At 36.0% G+C, this 24,630-nt stretch overlaps 2 protein-coding genes across 7 annotated transcripts in view; both read right to left on the bottom strand.

The window, feature by feature from the left end:
* The window catches only part of LOC143031764 (uncharacterized), a 35,191-nt gene extending 12,416 nt beyond the window's left edge, over positions 1 to 22,775 (bottom strand). For 3 of the 6 annotated variants that reach the window (XM_076196004.1, XM_076196005.1, XM_076196008.1), the window contains exons 1-2: positions 22,670 to 22,775; positions 22,172 to 22,274 (exon numbers count right to left, since the gene is read on the bottom strand). The gene's annotated coding sequence lies outside the window, so the exon portion shown is untranslated. Of the gene's footprint in view, positions 1 to 20,623; positions 20,691 to 22,171; positions 22,275 to 22,669 lie in introns of those variants that run through there. The other 3 variants (XM_076196007.1, XM_076196009.1, XM_076196010.1) reach the window with 2 other exon arrangements.
* On the bottom strand, positions 8,078 to 10,163 carry LOC143031762 (uncharacterized). Its single transcript, XM_076196002.1, has one exon. It carries the CDS (start codon positions 9,970 to 9,972, stop codon positions 8,833 to 8,835), a length of 1,140 nt encoding a protein of 379 aa, XP_076052117.1. The 5' UTR covers positions 9,973 to 10,163; the 3' UTR covers positions 8,078 to 8,832.
* Positions 22,776 to 24,630: the final 1,855 nt, after the last annotated feature.

Raw genomic sequence — 24,630 nt, 5'->3', positions numbered from 1 at the left:
CCTGTCATCCCCATCCATAAAGTTGTCTAACAGTTTCTTTAAACAACTGATAGTTTCAGTGCTCACTACATGGTTACTATGTTCCATTCATTGCCCGCCCTATTATTAAATCCATTCTTACCTATTTCTTAAATCTAATTTATGCAATTTAAATCCATTACTGTGAGTCCTGCCCTGTTGTCTTAATATGATGACCTTGTATGCATCACCCTTGTTAAACCTTTGACCCACTTAAACACCACTATTAGATCACCCCACACTCTGTCTTTCCAGAGAGTGTAAGTTAAGGTGCCTAAGCCTCTCTTTGTAAGGTAAACTTCTGAGCCCATGTATCATTTTGGTCATTCTCCTCTGTGCTGGTTCTAGTGAATTGATGTCCATTCTATAAGATGGAGACCAAAACTGTACCGCATAGTCAAGGATAGGTCTAACGCTAGATAGAGTTTGATAATTACCTCTGCACTTCTATTTGTAACCATCCTAGCAATGAAACCTAATGCTCTGTTAGCCTTATTCCTGGTGCTAATGCACTGTTTCCCGGATGTAAGTTCAAGACTCGCTAAAACCCCCCAAGTCTTTCTCGCACTCAGTTTTATCTAAAAATATGTTATCTCAGCTATATCTATTATCAGGGTTTTGTAGCCCTATGTTTAACACGATGCACTTCAAGATATTGAAGTTCATTTGCCATTTCACCAACCATGTGAACAATTTGTTAGATCATCCTGCAGAATCTAAGCATCGTCTCCTGACCTAATTTGGTGTCCTATTTTAGTGTCTTCTGCAAACTTACTAACATCACTATTAATCCCATTGTCCAAGTCCTTTATGAACATAATGAACAATAAGGGATCCAAAACCTAGCCCTGGGGGACACCACTAGAAACACTCCACCTGGATTTTACACCATTTATGGTGACCCGCTGTCACTGATCCAAGCTCTAATATCCATTCTAACATTTTTCCTCATATGCCATGGATTTTTATTTTATATAGTAGTCTCTAGCAGGACACCTTATCAAACGGTTTACTAAGGTCTAGGTAAATAGCATCATAACTATCATTTTTATCTGATGCCTTATATACTTTAGTGTAAAAGGATAGAAGATTAGTCACACATTATTTATCCTTAGAGAAACCATGCTGTGTGCCACGAATCAAATTATGTTTCTCGATGTATTCTCAGAATCTATTAACAATTATTGATTCAAGCATTTTACCTATAATTATAGGCCTATTAGTTTGACATCAATTATAATTGATGTCAAACTAATAGACCTGTAGTTACATATAGATGATTTAGCTTCCTTTTTTAAAACAGAAACAACGTTTGCCTGCCCCCAAGCAATAGGCACAAAACCAGTGTCTACCAGCTTACTAAATATTTCTGTTAACTGGTCGTAGATTTTAAATTTACATTCTTCAAGCACTCTCGGAAATTTTTCATCTGGGATTGTGTAGCTGTCTCAATCTGCTTGACTACTTCTACCTTACTAATGCTGATATTAGTCTACTTTCTTCATCCCCACTGAAAAACGAATCACAGTCAGGTACCTTATCTAACCTCTACTTTGTAAACACTGAGAGAAAATATTTGTTAAAGGCCTCACTCATTTTTTCCTCTGATTCTATCATGACATTTTTGTAAATTTGAATTGGGCCTATACTTTCCTTATTTTTTGTTCTGTAGAGATAAAAGAGTCCCTTTGGGTTGGATCTCACATGTCTGGCAACCATAATTTCATAGTTATGTTTCACTGTGCGTGTATTCTTTTTAACCAGTTTTGCCATATCTTTATATTTGGATCTAAGGTGTGCTTCCCCCCCTTTTTTTAAGTCCTCTTTTCATTCCAATCTCATGTTTCAGCTAGTCCATTATCCATTTGGGAGTATTACTATTCCATATTGACTTCAGGGGAATAAATTTATTTTGTGCATTCAGAATTAAATGTTAGGTTACTATACATTTGTCTAAATCGCTTACCTGGCTGTTGACACCAGAACAAAATTTTGCAACCTCTGACAACGACAAGTAAAGAAAGTACATTGTATAAAGTTATGTAAGTTTAAGTGTTTAAACTTATCTTAACACTGCACTTGATATTAGAGTGTATTCATTTAGTGTTAAGTGATGGATAACTACAGTTCAGTACATCAATGTAATACAACACAGTGGTAGTGGTGAGCTCTGGTGTAGTGTGGTGGTATGTGTCACTTGGCTTCCTCCCCTTCATCTCATAGCAATATTTCCCAACATGGCAACACAGAATCTCTTCATGTTTCATGAGTGAAAGTCAAAAATACTTTTATTTTATGTACCTTTTTACTTTTACTACATTACTTAAGCAGTATACAGATGCTCCTCGACTTACGTTCATTCGTTTTACGTTTTTTCGATTTTACGTTTGAACTGACTGTAAAAAAAAAAAATTAGAGAATTTTTTAGTTTAGCGCACTCTCCGTGGTATGAGACGTTCAAACGATACTTACGTATGATGCTGCGTCCATTGTTTACATGGCACAAACGACAGACTGAATGTGCCTTGCCTCCTCCTCCCTCCTCCACCATCTCACTTTATGTTGCTTGAATTTAATTTATTTGAAATTAATGTTATTATTTTACAATGTTATATTTATAATTAATGATTTAGGGGTGTTTTATAAGATACGGTAATAGAATTTATGGATGTATAGTACAGTATGAACAGTCATACAATACTGGAACGTACAGTAACAACTTCCGTTCATTTTCACTTTACGTTCGGCAGTTCAGAATGTAACTAAAATGTAAGTTGAGGAGCGTCTGTACCACCAAAGATGTACTGAAAAAAAAAAAAATAATAATAATAATAATAGATAAATAAAAAATTAAAAGAATCCAACCACAGAGTCTGAGATCAATTTAAGAGTGTGAATAAAGAAGGATCTCTGACGATTCCCAGGCATTACTTTCATCTCCAAATCACTTCCATAATGCCTTGGAGCACTCCTTTTCACCTAAGCTCTGGAAATATCTTTATAGGGCTTCCCAGCACTTAAGTATTCTGTCAATAGTTAGCAAAAGAGAAAACTATTTAGTCACAACAGAGTGCAACTATCAACCTTAATAAATTTACAGAATTCCTTTAATTGTGCTCTTCTTATAGCTGAGGTGTTGAAATGGCTATACACTTTGGGCACAATATTTTCAGTGTCAATTTACAGTTTAAGCTGTTACAAATCTTGTTGCATTGTACAAAATATGAGCCAGAAATTTTGCAGCACTTTTTGATGAACATTGTTGTAATTTACATAGTGTGTATGCAGTGTATGCAAATGCTTTATTCAGATCCAGACCTAACATCTCTAGTTTAGATAGTAGTTTTTTTCGTAAGGCCTCTGATGATTCATTGTCTAGTAACACCTGCTGCACTCTCTTCTCAAAATGAAAGTATCTAAGTAGGAGTTTTGATCAATATTTTGCTGCACCTATGTTTGAAAGATCAGTTGCTACTGAAAAGGGCAAACCATGTTCTCTGATATACTTCATGTGTTTATATACAGTCACCGCAAAAAAAATCTATACACTAAGGACTTTTGGACAATAAACTCAAAAGTACAACTAACATGTGCTTTATTTCCACTTAAGAGTTACATTTAGTATTTTTTCATGTTCCCCCTGTTCTTGAGTACCATCTGGATCCTTCTGGGTATTGAAGAGGTGAGTTTGGTGAAGTAGGCGCTGTCCATAGTGACCCAGATCTTCTTCAGCACCTCCTTCAGGTCTGGAATACTGGTGGGTCGCGATTTCTCCAGTTCGTTTTTCATCAGATTCCAGGCATTTTCTATTGGGTTCAAGTCTGGGGAATTACCTGGGCACTCCATTAAGGAACTTTATCACTTCCTTAGACCTATGGGCAGGGGCACCGTCATGCATGAAATGATCACACTCATGGATGTCCCAAAATTCGAGCATGTGATCCCTCAAAACATTGATATAATTGCTCCCTTTCATGGTCACATTCTTGGGGAGGAAATATAGTCCACCCCTGCCCTTGTTACCACTAAAGGCACCCTACACCATCACACTGTCTGGGTGTTTCACTGTTGTAACTGTGTACCGCAGGTCGAATCTGGACACATCACTGGGGTGACAAACGATCTTGGAGCTGCCCCTGATCAGCCTGAAGGTACTTTCATCACTGAACATCACCTTCTGCCACTGCTCTGATGTTCAGTCCTTGTATTTCTTACAGAAATCAATCCGTTCCTTCTTCATGGCCTCTGTGAGCAGGGGCTTCTTGGCGGCACGTCGAGCTGGCATTTTGCGGTCCTTCTGCAGCCGATGTTGGTTCGTTTTTACAGCAACGTTTTTAAGGAGAGCAGGATGTTTTTGCTTCAGACTAACAGCTGTTTTATACATGGATCTGACATCACTTCTCATTTTAGGATCTTGTCAGTGCGAGTAGATGTCTTCTTTGGGGCTCCAGAGCCTGGCTTTCTTGGTGGTACCGTACCAGGAGGCTGTGTGGCGGCTGCTTTCTTCAGGCTGTAAATGACCATTCCTGTCACCTGCAGGTCTGCGGCAACACGTATCACAGACATTCCCTGCTCTAACAGAGCTAGGGCGCGGGCCTTTTCTTCCATTGAAAGCTTGGAACGACCCATTTTGATCACCAGAAGGAGAGTTAGAGGGCACCAAAGTCAGTGAAAAAGTGAACAAAAGGGCACTAAAGAGCAGCATGCATAGACTCCTCTCTCATCTAGCGCTGGCAGCGCACTGAAGCGTGATATGGCGAACAGTGTAAAAAGGCGCGCTCTACACACCCACGTCATCAGTAACTCCGCCCACTTTTTATTATGGCGGGAAATCAAGTGAAATATATTCATAAAATACCGTGTATAGATTTTTTTTGCGGAAAAAATGTATAGATTTTTTTTTGCAGCGACTGTAGAATACAGTGCTAGAATATTTTGACACATACATCAATGAGTCACTATATGTTTCTTCATCAATTTTTACTCCACAATCAACACTTTTATGTGACTGATAATGTTTCATAGCTTGGTACACTTTACATAGTTCTGCAGACATTATTTTATCACCTTGAGATGATCAAGCTGGACTGATAAATGAAAACAATGACAGTCCAGTGCTATCATGAGTGTTACCTTTATGTTTTATCAGTGGCATTAGGTGCGTGTCATTCAACTGCAATTTTTTTTGTGCCACTAATATCCACACCACCAGGGTATAGTATACAAAGTGCATGAGATTCACCATTTCTACTTTTAGCAATAAATACAAATTCTTTAGCCCATTCATGCTTAATTTTGTTGTCTTTCTTTTCAGCATTTCTCCAATTCTGACATGTACTTCATTGATATCTTGACTTGTACGTATACACTGTGGACCCACATGTTGTGTTCCCAATGGTAACTGCATACATTTATAATGAAGATACATCAATGGTCATTTTGGCCTTCAGTTCTCACTGCTTTAGTGTATGAGGTAATAAATATAATAATTTTTAGACAGGACTGCCCTGCCTTAAGTAGGATGTCTGTCAACCCTGTTTTCATCCCCTTTCATAACATTCACTGGTATCAATACTGTGCACTTATGCGGAGCTCCAGGTAGTCCTCACATAAATGGCTTAGACATCAGGAACATATTTTGCAGATGTACATCTCCTCCCTCCCTGCTCACACCTCCACACAATCTATATAGTATCACATGATTCTTAATATGATTGAAATACAACTGATGCAATATAATTCAAATACAATTCTAATTTCTTAATGCAATATTAATGGAATTCAAAATACAGTCCAACACAATTACACACAATTTTTGTAATTTTTTGCAAAACTCACGCAAGGGCATGACAATGGCAAACATGAAACATTTTATCATGCACACTAAGATGTAACACCTTCCCCCTTGAAACTGAAATCTTGAGAGAATCAGCAAGGACATTTTTGTGACCAGCTACGTGTTTTACCAAATTAAAAGTATACAAAAATTAATTTCACCCAGTTGTGACTGCAGAAATTTACTGGTGTGTAAATTTTGTATTCTTTGCAAAGTATATGCACACCCATGCAAATTATTATACTGACCAGCTAAGCAAATGCACTCAACTTTTAAGTGTTTATTACCTCAACCAATTACGTTGTTGCCAATTTTTTTTTTTTTTTTTTTTAGCAAACTTTACTTAAAAAATTTACTAACAGATTTTGATGAAATATTGTGATAAGGTGGGTTGTAGGTCAAGAAACAAGTTATTAGATTTTGAGGCAGATATGTATACAAATACATACTTATCTTAATTCGCAACCCTGGCTTTTATAGATTGTATACAAATTTCATAGATTTTATACAAAGAGGCCCATCTTATCATTTATGTGGGCAAAATTATTTTTATTGATTTTGTGATCTTGAAATTGGTGGAGGTATGTGCTGAGTGCCATTTAGTTTAATATCTTATTATGTATATGAAATAACTCTTAAATTTGGCTTCCCATAAATAAGACAAATCATTAGGCATATATCTTAATTCAACTGTTTTTTATTTCTTTTGCACTAACTGATTTTGTATTCCATGAGTTTTTTGTATGACCATGATAGCCCTGATAAAAATATTTATTATTTCATATTCATCTGATTATTAAAAAATAATTTAAAAAGAATACTTTAATGATTACCTTTTATTAAACTTTCTAATTCTGCAAATAGCTACAAATACACATAATGAAATAAGTCCATTACTAATTCTCAGCTTGTTAAGTTCTAGCTTCCAATTTTGTATTTCTTCTCTCCTCTGTCTGGCATTCACCTATGCTATATACACATAATCTCAACTGATTGAATTTCCATATAATTGGTAGCTTTTCACTCTCATAAGCATATTCAAATGGTATTCCCCTAAAAGGGTTCTAAGTTTGTTTTTAATTTGATTTATCAGACTAAAACTTCATTCACAGTCTGCCTTTGCCAAGTCATGGGACAGTTCATTCTGAAGAGTAAATCCCACCATTTGTGAAATTTTGTACAATTTTGGATTTGACATATTCTTCCACAGAAAATTTGAAATCATTAACCTAAGTAATTGTCTCTGTATTATCAAGACAAAGGGCATTAACATGTTCACTACCAAGTGAGAAGTCACAATGTGAAATTGAGGAGATATCAAACGCTGATCATTCTTGTTCCTCATCCTCAGGGAATCTCACCTGTAAATGGGAGTAGCTGTTTTCATAATTTCATCCAACCATTCAGTAGCAGTTAGCAGTTCATTTTCACTTCAACATCCTTTGCTTCCTTTGAATTTGAGATGGTGCATCAGTTCTTTGCAATTTTGTTATTTGAAAAATGTTTCCTAACCTCATTTGGTGACTCTTTTTTCATCACTACCTTTTTGCCCATGCTGTTATTCTTGAAGAGTAGGTCTTTGTAGGAAACTACTTATTTTTCCCCTTTCCCAAATAGAATTTGATACATAAAAAAAATAATTATAAAATGTCAAAATCACACCCTTTCTTTAATTTTTTTTTTTTTCAATTTCATCTTGAATACCTTGTGTGCATACATTTTTTTGTAAATTAGTTGTAAAACATGTGTGCACACACAAAAAAAAAAACTTTTAAGAAAAATAAAAACAACAGGAGATGTACAAGGAAAATGATTGAAATTGAAGATTTCTAGCATGGGAGAAAAACGTGACTGGTGCTAAGAGATAAAAACTCGACCTGAGAAGAAATAATAAGTAGAGTCCCACAGGGTTCAGTACTGGATCTGATAATGTTTGCTATATATATAAATAACATAAATGAAGGTGTAGAATGTTATATGAACTTCTTTGCAGGTGATGCAAAACTACTAAAGAAAGTAAATTCAGAAAAAGACTGAATCACTACAAAGAAACCTGGACAATGTCTGGGAATGGAACCAAAAGTGGGAAGTGAACTTCAACATTATATATATATATATATATGTATATGTATATATATATATATATATATATATATATATATATATATATATATATATATATATATATATATTATATATATATATATATATATATGAGGACAATATAAAATTGGTACAGAGGAAGTAAAGAAAGTGAACTCCAAAAAGGACCTAGGAGTAATCATCACCAAAGACATGTCCCTAGACAAGCATATAAACAAAATAGTCAGAGAAACCTACAATTTACTAAGATCAATATAGATGGCTTTCAATTATTTGGATGAAGTGATGGTAAAAAAAAAAGTATTAAGTCACACTGATAAGACCAATATTGAAGCATGCTTCAACATTATGGACACCCAGTAAAAAAGAAATATATATAAGGAAATTAGAAAGAATCCAAAGAGCAACAACAAAGATGGCCCCAACACTTTGAAAACTGATATATGAACAAAGATTGGCAAAACTGGAACTACCAACCCTGGAACAAAGAAGAGAAAGAGGAGATCTATTGGCCATTTACAGAATCATGAAAGGCATGGACGTCCTTGACAGAGAAGACTTATTAAAGTAGGATAAAAGAAAAACAAGGTGACATGAAAAGAAACTAAAAAATCATAGTTATAGAAGAGATCTGAAAAAAAAAAATAATAATAATAATAATTTTCCACACAGAGTGGCGGATGTCTGGAACAAATTGGATGAAACAATAGCGTGTGCAAACACCATACAAGAATTTAAGAACAAACTAGATACTACAAGATACAAAAACAGGTCACCATAAGCATATCTCCCTTTCTTGTATAATACAACTAGATAAAATACGGGCACACAGCTTTAAGGGCCCATTGTTCATTGTACAGATCACATTGGAATTTTTAACAAGTGTGGATCACCATGTGACGTTTGAGAGACCTCTTTTGTGAGAAAGCTGAATTGCACAGGTCGCACTGGAAAGGCTTCTCTCCTGTGTGGATCTTCATATGCTTTGTGAGATAACCCTTTAGTGAGAAAGTAGAATCGCAGAGGTCACATTGGAAAGGCTTCTCTCCTGCATGTGTCCTCATATGCTGTGTGAGATAACTCTTTTGTGAGAAAGCAGAATCACACAGGACACAATGGAAAGGCTTCTCTCCTGTGTGGATCATCACATGATCTTTGAAGTGACACTTTTGTGTGAAAGCTTTATCACACACTCCACACTGGAATGGCTTTTTTCCAGTGTGGGTCATCATATGAAATTTGAGATGATTTTTTTGTGAGAAATTTGCACTGCACAGGTCACATTGGAAAGGCTTCTCTCCTGTGTGGGTCATCATATGCTGTATGAAAGAACTCTTATGTGAGAAAGTGGAATCACACAGGTCACACTGGAAAGGCTTTTCTCCTGTGTGGGTCCTCATATGCTTTGCGAGGGAATTCTTTATTGTAAAAGCTGAGTCGCAAAGGTCACACTGGAAAGGCTTTTCTCTTGTGTGGGTCCTCGTATGCTTTCTTAGAGAACCCTTTAGTGAGAAAGAAGAATCACAAATGTCACACTGGAAAGGCTTTTCTCCCGTGTGGATCATCGTATGATTTTTTAGGTCATTCTTTTGTATGAAAGCTTTATTGCACAGGCTACAATGGAATGGCTTCTCTCCAGTGTGGGTCATCACATGAAGTTTGAGATAATTCTTTCGTGAGAAAGCTGCATTGCACAGGTTGCATTGGAAAGGTTTCTCTTCAGTGTGGGTCCTAATATGCAGTGCAAGGTAACCCTTTTGTGAGAAAGCAGAATCACATATTTCACACTGGAATGGCTTCTCTCCTGTGTGGGTCCTCATATGCTGTGTGAGATAACCCTTTTGTGAGAAAACAGAATTGCACAGGTCACACTGGAAAGGCTTCTCACCTGTGTGCTTTCCCATATGTTGTGTGAGAGAGCCCTTTTGTGAGAAATCAGAACCACACAGGTCACACTGGAAAGACTTTCTTCTATGTGGGTCACCACTTGACCCTTGAGGTGACTTTTGTGCCATTTAAGATCACCTTTTTGTTAGAAAGTAAAAGCACACAGGTCACATTGGTAAAGCTTCTCTGAAGTGTGGGTCATCACACAATATCTTAGATGACTCATGATATAGCTGTGCTGCTGATGTCACACTGGATCCTAAGCATCAAATAACACATGGAATTTATGGATAGCACTTCCATAGAAATGGTGATAGGTACCCTCATCCTGAAAAAAATGCAGTCATAAGATTGATATCTCTTTGAAAATCTGTAATACATTATAATAGGATGGTGGACATATTGTACATAAACCATTTCATACTCAAGTCCCTTTGTATCTAAATAGACCTTCTGTATTTCCCACCACTTAACATAAAATAGGTAGTAACACTAACAGAGATGGTGCTAGATATATTGCACTTCTTCACTAGAAATGTGATGAAAATCACCCAAAATCTACATGCATACTCATCCCAGTATGACCAAAATAACTAAAATTTTGTTCTAGCCTTTTCCTCATGTCATGAGACTTTGAAGTGGGGAATGGCCCAGTTGGCTACAGTGATCCTATTTTGATATAACTCCATAATATTCCATGTCTGAGCTCACAAGACCTGAATCTAAATACAACCTACTCTAAAAAGGTTTATTCAGTTCACCTTATCTGACTTAAATAAGTAATGCAAGTCACATTGTTAATACACTAGTTTGTAGTGTACCTGTGTTAGAAATAACAAGATCTATAAAATTGTAGAGGTGCTTTCCATATTGTTTTTTCTGTCACATTTAGTAAAATTCCTGTTTTTTTCAATAAAATAAAATATCAGATATATGTACTAATACAATCTCAACAATCATAAAATATTATCTGGTGGTAGAAATGCCTATATGTCACATAATGGGCAATCTTTGCATACCAGTTCCCAATTATCTCCCACCACCTTCTTTCATCTATATATGCATGGTATACACACACCCCACACCTCAAAAATACAAATCTCTTCTTACACAGACAAAATCATTACATGCACATAGTGTAATGCAGAGCCAAAGAAATACAACAGCCATACCTTGATATATGCAATACCTATTTCACCACAGAAAGACTCAAAATAGCCTCAACTAAATCCAAAGCCACACTACTCATCAACTGGATAGCAGAACACCATACATATCAAGCCTCTTTATCAACAACATCCTCATACTAAATACACCCAAGATTCTTGTAGTAACATTCAATACATTCATGTCATTCAAGAAACACATCACAAACAAAATGCACACCTAGACTCAACACACTTAAATCACTTGCAAATACAAAAAAAAAAAAAACACTACACTATATATACAATATGTACACCTAGTGGTGAATTATGTAATCCCCACATGGGCCCCTATTCTCATCAAGACACACCCTACAGACTATGCAGAACAAAACTCTTGACAATTACTGACTACACATATACAACACCTGCAGACCATCTATATATATATACATATATATATATATATATATATGTATATGCATATATACATATATATATATGATATATATATACATATATATATATATATATATATGTATATGCATATGCTGGGTACTACTACAGATAATGAAATACAAAAGTCCCACGAGCTTTCATATAATTCATATCTTATGGGGGGAACAAATGTGAAACAAGTGACTTTAAACCCCTTCTGTAGCTCTCCTCAAGATATATTTTACAATCCCTTGCAAATGTCATGTTTCCTTTTCCTTAGTACTAACCAGCATTTTACTGGATCATGTGCCAGCTTTATGGGTTATTTGCACATACACCTAGGACATAAGCCCACTTCTGGAATTGGTGGCAAATTCCCAAAGTGGGTTTATGTCCTGGGCTCAAATGTTCACAATGACATTACTGACATAAGGAGAATCGGAACATTTGACACAAATTGGGGAAGTAAAAATGGAAAACCAAACATATACTGGTTTCACTCCATGAGGGACTAAAGGGAAAAATAACAAAAAAAAATCACACAGGTTAAAGGAATCAGATGATAGGGTAATTGGTAAGATTGAGCTTTCCCGTGATATGAACAAAAAAGGGAGGAAGAAAGATAAAGAATTACATAAAAAGGCCGAAGACAGAAATAAACAGGGCAAGAACTCAGATTTTTTTTGTTAGAGGAAAATCATGGGAGAGGTCCACAGTGAAAATAAGTGGAATACAGAAGCCAGAAGCTTGACAGGCAATGAGTGGACCCAGGGAGATATAAATATGGATAGGTGAATATATATATATATATATATATATATATATATATATATATATATATATATAATATATATATATATATATATATATATATATATGAGACATATATATAGATATTATATATATAAGAGACATATATATAGATATTATATATATATATATATATATTTGTGGATACAATAAATGAGTTGAAGTAGAGATTAAGAGAGACGACCTTGTTACCACATATAGTGATGGTTCAGGAAGTCAAACAAAATCTTTTTAGATGTGATAGACTATTAGTAGAGTATGAACTGGAAGGGAACAAGTCTCTGGGTAATGACCTATTACATAATGAGGAAGGGAGATGTTTCTTGATATATGTGAGGAAGGACATCCCCTACAATATAGTAATGTTGAAAGAATTTTTTTCTGAATATATGTGTTGAAATCTAAGGATACTCAAGGATACTGTTGGTATCAGTATATAGGAGTCCTAGTAGTTGTGAAGAAAATAATGAACACCTGTTAAGAATGATGCAGGAATTTAGTGATACAAATGTGAAATATAAGGTGACAGAGAGGGGTTTAATATGCCCGGAATACATTGGAAAAACTATTCAGTGAAACTAAGAGCTGATAAATTTGTTTTTGGCTTCATGAAAAAAAGAAGACTTATCTTACATAACACATAGGGAAGATAACAAGGTTTAGAGATGTGCTGGAAATGTTCTTGGTTTAGTCTTTTCCAATGATAAACCTTTAGTAAATGATATAGAGACATCCAGTCCACAGGGAAAGAATTATCACATTTGCTTGAAATTTGAATGTCACTTGGAATCTCACATGATGAAAAACAAAAGATGATATACATGTATAAAAAGCTGATTTTAATAAGTTCATAGAAAAAATGAGTATTGACTGGAAACCAATTTAAATTCTGATGAAACAGAGATATACTAAGGTTAAAAAAATATATATATGGAGCTGGTGAATGATTTTATATCCAGAAGAGAATTTTTACCACTCAGAAAGAGGACGAACAAGGATCTACCAATGAGCAGAAAATTATGGAGAAAAAACAAAACAAAAAAACAATGAAGATTGTGAGAAAGGCTAAAGAGAATGAAAACTGAAAAGAGAGAAGTGTCCAGAGAATATATGGAGGTAAAGGAAGAATACAAACAAGTTAATAACCAAATAAGAATTGCATTAAGAATATAAATGAAAAATAAAAATAAAAACATTATGAGGAATGTTATTTTTTTTAAACTAGAAATATATGTATATGAATGGGGAAAAAACAAGACTGAGGGTAACAAAGAAAAGGCACAAGTGCTGTCTGATTTCTATAGCAGTGTCTTCATCAGGGAACCAGAAGGAAACATACCTGATAAAAATAAGACATTCCCTATATCTAAATAATACATAAATAACTGAATGCTCCATTAGGAAAACTATAAAAAAGTTGAAGTGGAATAAATCAATCTCCTGGTGCAGATGGTTTACATCCTCAGGTAATTTAGGATGTTCTGGATAGTATGGAAATACTGGATGAAGAATTTGCTGTTGATGTGACCTACTGTGATTTTCTCAAAGGTTTTGATAAAGTACCTTATAGACACCTCATTGAGATAGTAACATGACATAACATCAGTCCTGACTACATTGGGTGGATTGTGTTATTCCTAAGTAACAGAAGCAAAGTATAGTAATTAATGGTGAGACATCTGCATGGAAAGATGTTATTAGTGGTGTGCCCCAGGGTTCTGTCCTGGGACCTTCTTTATCTTTTTTTTTATTCATAAATGATCTACCAGATGAAATTGAAAATGGCAGCAAGATATTTCTGTACATTGATAATAACAAATTATTTTGAAGAATAAGAAATAAAGAGGACTATAGAATTGGATGAAGATATTGCAAAAATGAAATGGTCAGAAAAGTTGCTGTTCAAATTTCACCCACAGAAATGTATACATGCATATGTTAAAGAGGTGGAACCCTTTACATTGACTATGTACAATAACATGGTACTGGCATTATCTGAAAAGGACATGCGTGTCATAATTGAATATGATCTAAGTTTCTTGGAGTATATGGCGCTGGAAATCAATAATGCCAATATTCATCTGACTTATCAGAATGTTAACATATTTGGATGAGATGTCTAGATCTCTTTTTTAATGCACTTGTGAGACCACTACTGAAATATGTAAATTAGGTATGGCACCATTATGAAATAAGAGATATTGAAGCTTTTGAAAATGTACACCACAGACCCACTAAATTACCTTCAATAAAAGGTTTATCATATGAAGATAGGTTACACATATTGAAGCTACCATCTCTTGAATATGGATGTCATGTCCTGAGGGGACATGATAGACTTTCAAGATTGTTGATAAGATTTATGACAAGGAATGTTGAAGGCATGTCTTCAAGATATGGGGTAACACGGCTGGTACAACAGGACACAATAAAACTTTTAATGAATACTCACATTTGAACATCAGAATATATTAATTTTGCAACACTGGTAAATGGGTGAGATAGGCTAGAAAAAAAAATCTACAATAAGCTCAGAAAATGTGAGATGTTTTAAGAAAAAGTTAAATAAAAAATGGAAAACTCATGGCCAGAAATATAACACACAGAAAAATACCCTATATAAGAAAGACCAACCCACATTAATAGAGTTGTCAACCAATGAAGAGCTGAATACACAGGCTGAATAAATTTTCAGCCTATTTCCAGACGACTTCTATGAGTATGACTGCAAATAATGGAATATGCTTGGTTGAATGGAATTATATTCACTAATTCAAGCTTTCCAGAATATTCCCCTAGTTATTTTATACTTCCATTAAATCTGGCTTCCCCTAAAGAATGACTCTTTAAATCAGGCTTGTACTATGGTACAAATTAAGAGGAGACTTGATCAATTCTCGGCAAATCAAGAGACTAAATTTAATTTTGAGGAAAGTCCTATACTAGTGGACGCACCTGGTCAAGGTCAGCTAGGGGGAGGACACAGAGGACAAAAATCAGGGGTCTAACCTTTACAAGCTGGAAGTGATCTGGACATATAGATCACTGCTGTATAATGTCAGGGGTCACATGTTATGTTTATGCTGCCATATTGGAGGACAAACCACAAGCAAGAAAAGACAGATTGTCCAAGAACTGTAGTTATGGTTAACTTGGTGCAGTTACAGGCTGCTCATAGCATAGCATGGTGAAAAGAAATCTTTCTACAGGATCCCCTCTGTTTTAACCAACCAGGGAGAATAATGGAAGGAACTCAGTCCCCAGAGGCATGAGGAATAGATTCCAGCCCTGAGAAGAGCTGGAAAGAAAGAATAAAATTGCATGCAGGGATTATCTCTGGGGAACTCCTAAATTTTCAGGGGAGAATCATTTTCCCAATTTTTATTTAACTTTTCATATTCCATGTGACCACAATATTAGGTACATGCATCAGGAATGAGCCCATTGAATGTGGTTGCAATTTAACAGTTTTATATTAGATGGGGTTGCCTGTATGTATGTGGTAATAGTTGTCATGCCCTTGTACATATTTTGTAGGGTATCATACAATACAAGGCATGGTCCAAGATATACTATGTAATCTTGTTTTACATCAATTTTTTTTCTGTCTTCCACTAGTACACAGATGGGGAGCTACATATAAACCTCCGTATCTCTTTATTGCTAGGTTTTAGTTGGGTTTGGTCCTAGAATGTGTTGTACATGGTGAATGCATACAAGGGGCCAACAGCTAATCAAACAAGGTAGATTTTTACTCAAGGTATGCAATTACTCTTGATTGCTGCAGAACTAAAATTTAGAATGTGAGTTTACGGATGCTACACATCTTTAAGGGACTGTGGGAAGTGCTTATAGGTGAACGTGTCATAAAAGTTGTTCAATTTCTTTGGTGAACTTATGTATACTTACTCTATCGGAAAGAGTATTATTGCATACTAAATTGTTTTAGTAACATGTATATATTACGTGTAGTTAATTTTTTTCTTTCTTTTTTTATGATAGTATCTGTAATCATTGAAGTATCCACAGGCATAGGTAATCAGCCTACTATGTAGGAAATGAAAGATTAGAGTCTTGGAAACAACTTCATTGAGTTAGATTTTTTCCTACTCTCTTTTATTCTTTTTTATGATTTTTTTATTTTGAATAGTAGAAACTTCAGTGAAAATCTGCTATGATAAATTAAACAAAAAAATTAAGTTACAGTTTCCTTTGTTTTTTCCTGATCAAATTAAAGAATTACTCTTTCTCTTTACAAATTCGAAAGAATGAATGAAATCGGACAAAAAGAAACAGAGATATGGCTATTTAAATATAAAAAACATAAACTTTTCAGGAGAGGCATTTAAAGTTTAAAGGAGCGCACCGGCATTTAAAATCCTCCGGCCGCGTACTCACTCGTGACATTGTCTATTTTTTTACGTTTCCGTTTAAAACTTTAAACAAAACTGAACTGGCTATCGAAAATTTGACTTAATTTCAATATACAGAATGTTTTTTCATGCAATGGGGTTGCCAGATGTCGCCAATAATTTATCTATTTCATTTTATATATAAGAACAGAAACGGAATTGAGCTGTAATATTTGGTCGAAGTGTTACAGCCATCATAGAGAATCTTTTGAATACCTGTTGGTAGAATAAAAGATAATACGATCGCATGCATGACTGGTAGGCTAACAGATACGCGACAGGGCGACATCCTTTCTCCTTTAGCTTTGAAGAGATACTGAGATCCTTGTGGTGATTGACGATTAGTGTTGGGCAAGTTGCCAGATATCTCCATATATATTAATTATAGTAAACAAAACAGAACTGGGTATCAAAATTTTGACTTTATTTCAATATACAGAATGTTTTTTCATGCAATGGGGTTGCCAGAGGTTGCCAAAAATTTATCTATTTTATTTTATATATAAGAAAAGAAACGGAATTGAGCTGTAATATTTGGCTAAAGTGTTACCACCATCATAGAGAATCTTTTGAAATGTTTACCTAAAATTCGTTGATTTTCCAGAATTTTTCGTGTTTTCGCGCCCTACAGTCCCTTAAGACTTATTTTCTTTGCAAATTCTAATTTTTTGGCAGGCATAAACTGGTATCTCTCAGGCATCTCCAATTCACCTCAGATGGAATTTGGTTTGCATTTGAGGTTATTTAATTTTGTTAGAGGTGATTTTTTATCAAAGTTTTACTAGAAAGACTGAATACATAAAAAAGTTTGAAATGTGTGCAATGGATGACAAAATAGTCACTAACTTTATCTAGCTTAGGAGGAACTGGAACTTATCAATTCCCATGGAAAGCTATTGCCACTGTGTCTGTATTGTACTTTATTCTAAGTACAGGTATATAGTTTATCCCTGGATGAAAAAAGTAGCAAGAAAGATGCTTGCAAGTGGAGGAAATGAGCTGTATTTCTACTGGTGTAGAGGATTTAGTTAGGTATGAGTTGGATTGGTAATTGATTATATTATCTATTGTCATGGAATTACTCTGAACTAGGCTTAATGCAGCACCTGAAAAAGGACACTCATATACCTTAAATGAAATTGTCTATTGATGGGAAAAAAAAAATAGTAAATTCATACTCCTTGAAAAAGACTAAAAAATATTATAAACAAAGCATCAAAGACTATTGTCTGTTCAGACTTGAGAATACCATTTGAGGATGTGCAGTTTTTTGGGAATAGTACTTACTGCCAAAGTAAGTGTGTAATCAAACTGGTGAATAATTAGGTTGAAATAAACAGTCTCATCCCAATGACTGGATCACCAATTGGCAGTTGGCAGCTGTCTGTATGGTAACCTTCTACCTCTGTCTAGAAAATATGCCTCTTGATATTTAAAAATATTAAATTCTTATTCTTACTTAAGACTCGTGCTGTTTTATTCTGGTTCATGTCACTTAAAGAATTCTAACAAGAATGAAAAACAGGAAATCATCAGTATTAGTAGATCTTTCTTGCTCATGATTTGTCCTCCAATATGGCAGCATATTTATTCATGATTACATCACAGCAGTCAATAGGTCACATAACCTGCATCCAGTATCTATGATTACTTATGAGAAGGTACATACATATATATATATATATATATATACCAAGGCTTTTTTCCCCTTATAAGGGAGATAGCCAAAAAACAAAGGCATAAAAACCACTCCCACCCATTCCATCCCTATCTCACTCCACTCCCCTCCACCCTCCCTCCTATCTTGGCACCTCCTGGATGACGGGTCATCCCTGCATCTTGTCTGCTGCCCTGGGTCAGAAGCAGTATCGCAAGACACAGCACATCCACAGCAAGGCCGCTTCATTAAATCGGTGACCCTCCTCTGTTCCCTCATGCAGAAAAGGAGAAGACGGGGAGAAATCCCTTTGGGCTGCATCAAATTTTTCTCATACATACTCCCTGATCCCCCACCCATTCCCCCTCATGCATCACAACATCGTCCACATACAACCCTTCTCCATTCACCCTTATCTTCTGTCCTCTCTCGTCCTTCTTCAACAGACATTCCCCTCTTTCCAAAAGCTCCTTTTACCCCATCCATCCATCTCATCCTAGGTCACTCCCTCATGTTCACCCCTTCCACACCTCTTTTACAAGTCTTCCTTCACTCATTCTTTCCATGTGTCCGAACCATCCTAATACTCTTTCATCCACCCTATCTTACAACCTCCTTTCCACACTCGTTCTCCTCCTCACCTCCTCATTTCTCACTCTATCCAGCCTAGTAACCCCTATCATACTTCTCAGACACTTCATCTCAAACACATTCAAACTCCTTTCTTCCTCTCTTATGTTCCATATTTCTGCCCCATACAGTGCTGTTGGCACAATCACTCCTTCATACAATCTCCTCTTAGCATCCATTTCCAAATGTCTACTTCTCATTACACTTTTTAATCCACCAAGGCTTTTACTCCCTTCTCTTAATCTATATTCTACTTCTACATCCATTCCCTTTCCTGCCACATTTGCACCCAAGTACCGTATTTTCCGGCTTAAAATGCACATCGGGTTATAATGCGCACCCATGCACTTCGTTATTTCAGTACACAGATAGCGCGCACCGACGTATAACGCACATGTCCGATCGCATTTGTCTATAACGCTGGGAAATCTGTTGATTTGTCACTAAATTAAGTGTCAGTTTAGGCATCAATCAGCACACAACTAAGAAAAAGTCGGAACTACATGTACCGGTATATGACTCATGTTGTGCGTTGGTCCCTTATTACTTTGTAGCTTAAATAGTTTGTAGGAAATATGATCTAGAAAAAATTTATTGAAAGTAAAATATACAGAAAAATTTCGGGAATTTTACAGAAAATTTTCAATTTATATGTTGAGGAAATAATTCGTCTTTACCATTTTTTATTTAATACTGAAACAAACTACAGACTGTTTCGTTTTAGCTTTGAACCTGCAATGACAGTGGTGAAATAGGACAGTCTCTCATCGAGGTGATGTTTAGTTAATATAACTCCCAGAAGAGGGTGTTGTAGTCAGGTGTTTGACACGAGTTTATGAATGGCCGCAACGGAATTTGTACCATTCCTAAAGTGAAGCAACAAAGCCAACATAAAAATTCAAACTAGGATGCTGTGAACATGGGCAAATATCATGAATATTGATCATGTTTCATGGTGTTTAGGCCTATTTAAACATGAAAAATAAGATTCGATAGATACCTACCTATACCAAATATCTATATACGGTAGCCCATGCTGGCATATTCTTTCATGTCACCATGGCTGTTCTTCTTGTTCTCATGGAACGTCACGGACAAGTGTGCCATCCCGACTTTGTGACGGCCAACATCGTCACGTTGTTGTGAAAAAAATTACACACACAGCTGCAGAATTTTTATCGTAGGCCGTAGATAATGCGCACCACCGGATAACGCGCACCCCCCATTTTTAGGCCCTTCCAACGGAAAAAAGTCGCGCACTATACACTGGAAAATACAGTATCTAAAACTATCCACTTCCTCCAGTCTCTCTCCCTTAATATTCACTTCCAGTCTGCTGCCAGTTTCACCCATTGTACATCTCATCACCTTACTTTTACCCACATTTATCTTCAACTTCCTTCTTTCACACATTTTCCCCAAAAAGTCAAGGTATGAGAAGGTATAATCATAAATTTTTAGAGGTGCAGACCTAAACAGTATAGCAATAGAAAATTAAATACCAAGTTTGTAAATTATGATATATCAACATATGTTTTTCTTGGCAGAAATCAATAACAGAAAAAAAAAAATGCTAAAAGCAATAAACTAATGAATGAAGTCATGACAAGTGCTTGAGCTGTCATCCTTGTTTTGATGGATGTAAAAGTCAAAGAAATTAAAATATGATAACTTGGTCTAACCTAACCTGCATTTAGTAATGTGGAACCTGTAATGCTAGAGGTCAGCAGGGTCATCATCACCATCACGAATGTTGATGGGCAGGTTTTGGCATCCACTCAGGCTGCAGGGTGTAGAGGAGCTTCATAGCTTCAAGAAAAGTATGAAGCTCACTTCCATAGAACAGTTTCAAAAATATTATGTCATATGGAGTGGGAGAACACCAAGCACTCAATGTAGTCATCGCCATCATCAAACTGACATTAATGGAGCTGGATATACAAAAGCATGACATCTTGAACCTATCATCACAGTTCTGCTTGGTATTGTATTTGCTTTTAGCAAGGTTTTTTTGTTATTGATTTCCACCAAGAAAAATGTATATTTCACTGATGTATTATAACTTACAAAATTTTAAATTTTCTATTGTCATATCGTTTGGATGTGACATTCTAAAAATAAACTGGTGGAACTGCTCATACTATCACGTAATGACTTGTAATAAATATGACGTGGATTTGTGGAGTGAATATCAGAATTTTACTTGCAAGAGTATTATAACCAGTGCACACTGAATTCAGAGTGAACTTCATGATTTATTTTTGGACATACGAACACAAGATGGAGCCCCATCCCCTAATAAGAATATAAGAACAATGTAATTAAACAGCATACACACATTGATAAATATAAAGACACTAGCCAGTCAATTTATACTTCAAATTATTAATGACATTAATATTAATTTCCAGTACTTATATATAGGGCTCAAAATACTCGGAATGATAAGAGCTAGCCAATGATTTAGGTAAGAATTGCAGCTGTGAGGCCTGTGAAAATCTTTATACTATAAAAAAAAATGTTTGCCAGCTTCAGTTTTCTAAAAACCACTACCAACATTTCTATTAATTTGCAATACTTCCATATGGGGTTCAAAATACACCTGCCCTGACCTAACTTATTCCCTAGATAAAGATGTTCCTCCATTTTCCCCCAATAGCTACCGACGTTACTATTAGTTTAATGTATTCATATAAAGGTAGAAAGTACTCAGAATGATAAGAGTTAACCGATCGTATATGTAATTGCAGCTGTGAGACTGGGAAACACTTGATAAATATCCACAAGTTTACCCCTCCTCAGAATGGCTAATACACTGCCAATTGCGAAAACACTATGCATACTCTTCAGTTACCTTACCATTAAATCATTGCACTTACGAATTCAAGAAGAAAGCACACTTGTTTGGCCTGTACAATGCAGACACGAAAACAAGATGTTCAACAAGCTGAAACGGTGCAATCTCAATTTTTGACGGGCTATGACGTCATATGTAAGCAAGTATCACATTAGGGCGGAGATGAAGGATTTCTATAAATTGTATTGTCATATTCCCTATTTCTACTTTCTATTCTAATTTGTATATTTTATATATAATATTTTCATACATTATTATTTTCCACATCTTATATATTAAGCACCATTTACACGGTGCTGCTTTTATTCACTTTGGCAAAGCTGGTGAAAGTGTATAAAGACTGTTTTTATTCGCTGCCAACTAAAATCATGAATTTACCGTTTCTGGTTGACGCGGTGAAAGGCAGTGTCGGCGCCAGGGGGGAGCTTGGGGGGGCTTTAGCCCCCCAAAAAGTGGCCAGCCCCCCCATTAGCCCCCCCAACTGAAATGAGCAAATTGAAAATTTAAAACACTCATTCAAATAATTCTATTAAATGGAATTTTTAATTGCCAGGGCTAAAGCCTAAAGATTTGTCAGCCATCAGTGCTAGCCCTACCATTAACCCCCTCCCCTTCTGAAATGAAGATAATATATGTGTATTATCATATTACTATTAGCCCCCCCAAAAATTTGCTCAGCTCCCCCTTAGCCTCCCCAGCTAAAAATTCCTGGCGCCGCTGCTGGTGAAAGGAAAGGAAATATTCACCCTCCTTCTGATTTTGAAAAATTGTATTATCGACCTTGCATACAGCAACCTGAAAATGGACGAAGAAGAGTTCAAAAGATAATAAATTATGTATTAAATATTTAATGTATTAAATATTTAATCACCTTACCTCTATAGTGGTAATAGCACTAGTAGTTTTGTTTCTGTCACCAAACACGACTGCCCTGATCCAATCTATGGACTATCGCAAGTGCAAAACAACTCTAAGACTCGCAACCTCTACCTGCAGCAGTGCCTCGTCTTCACAGAGAATGGGGGCGTATGAGGAAGGACATGGAGAGGAAAACGCTGCACAATTAAAAAAAAAAATACAACTTCAAGGGTGCGATTTATAACTGGGCAGTGCCTTTCTCCACACGTAAAAGAATGCCTAGTGCAAGCTTATGAAAAAAAAATCGTGGCATTAAGGATAGGTGGAATGTTGGATATAGCTGTGTAAGGCCAAGATTTAATTATAATTTTTCAGTTTTTGGAAGTTGTACGTGACCTATCGTATATAGGATTTGGGGAAATTGCATCTCTCACTCCAGTACGTCACGAGAACACGAGAACATGTTTGTATGTGGGGACCGATTAGGAACCTTGAATTATGGTGTAGAAGAAAAATTCCTGCCCTCCAGGTCAGGATTCCAGTAGAAACGCATTTTTTAGGGTTCTAGATCACATGAATATTCCACCACATTGCGAGGTAGCGAAACCCTAGTTTAAATTACGAAGTGGTAGGCGGAGATGCAAACGCAATCGTAACCGCCCGTGAGGTATAGCGCGTGGGGTATGCATTCAAAGGCAACCCTACTGGCAGGTTGATTCAAGTGGAATGGTGGAAATTATGGAAACATTGCAATAGTAGTTAGTCAATTTATGGATGCATTCAAAGGTAGCCCCCATTGGCAGGGACGAATATGGGATAGGGAGTTAAAAAAGAAAAGAAAAATAAAAACACACACACACGCAGACACCGCTCGGTGGCGGATTGGTAAAGCACTGGCCTCACAAGCCAGAGAACCGGGGTTCGATTCCCCGGCCGGGCGGTGATAAGTTGGGTTTGTCTCCTTTCACGTGTAACCCCTATTCACCTAGCAGTGAGTAGGTGCGGGACGTTAGTCAAGGAGTTGTGACCTTGCTGTCCCGGTGTGTGGTGTGTGAGTGGTCTCAGACCTACCCAGAGATCGGCAAATAATGAGCTCTGAGCTCACTGCCGTAGGGTGGTGTCTGGCTGTCTCGACAGAGACTGCAGCAGATCCGAGGTGAATACACCACATTTACACTCGTAGGTGGGAACGTAATGATCACCAAGAATCATCGGGAGTAGAAACCAACCAAAATCGTTGTAAATGAAAAGGATTATGGCCTAGAGTTGCCTTCTCCCAACGATAAATTGGTGGATGTATTAGGTTAGATATCATGAAATAGAACAAAATCAATTATTATATGTAGAAAGAGTATGATACTGAAAAGGTGGCCAGAAGGTTTAGCGACTAACTCCTATGTTTCAATCGCGCAATCGCGAATACTTCTGTATTCGTAGGTTATTCTTGTCTTGTAATCCAATGTAAATATTTTAGTAAATTTTGGTGTGTGTATATATATATATATATATATATATATATATATATATATATATATATATATAGATATATATATATATATATATGTATATATTGTTATGCCTTCTGCAAGGACATAAGGACATTCTGTCTAGGAGAGGTTCATACTTTGTGGCCCTGATGTAGTTAAGGCAAATCCAAACGGAAGGTAACACGAATCATTATTCTAATTAATGAAAAAGTCAACAAAACAATCATAATACATCTTTACAACAAAAATTAACCAATAGACAACTCTTAACGTTTTATAAGACAAATATTTTCTTAACCTGAACAGAAAACCAAGTCATGAGAATAACTTGAGGTACGTGTGAACACAAGGGGGGTGGAAAGAGCGAAAGTGATGTGGGAGGATAAGTTGCGTCTTGATAAATCAACGAAAGAGTTGCGAATTGCTAAGGACCACCCGCTTGCGCGTGATCGGTTTTTGTAGGAGGGGAAGAATGTAAGAAAATGAAAAGAT

The sequence above is a fragment of the Oratosquilla oratoria genome, chromosome 12 (assembly GCF_046742065.1).
Source record: "Oratosquilla oratoria isolate Oo_2021 chromosome 12, ASM4674206v1, whole genome shotgun sequence".
NCBI lineage: Eukaryota > Metazoa > Arthropoda > Malacostraca > Stomatopoda > Squillidae > Oratosquilla > Oratosquilla oratoria.
This window is presented reverse-complemented; position numbering and strand designations above follow the sequence as displayed.

Excerpts from the sequence above, each read along its gene's own strand:
- LOC143031762 (XM_076196002.1), bottom strand. The coding sequence starts at position 9,972 with ATGGCACAAAAGTCACCTCAAGGGTCAAGTGGTGACCCACATAGAAGA.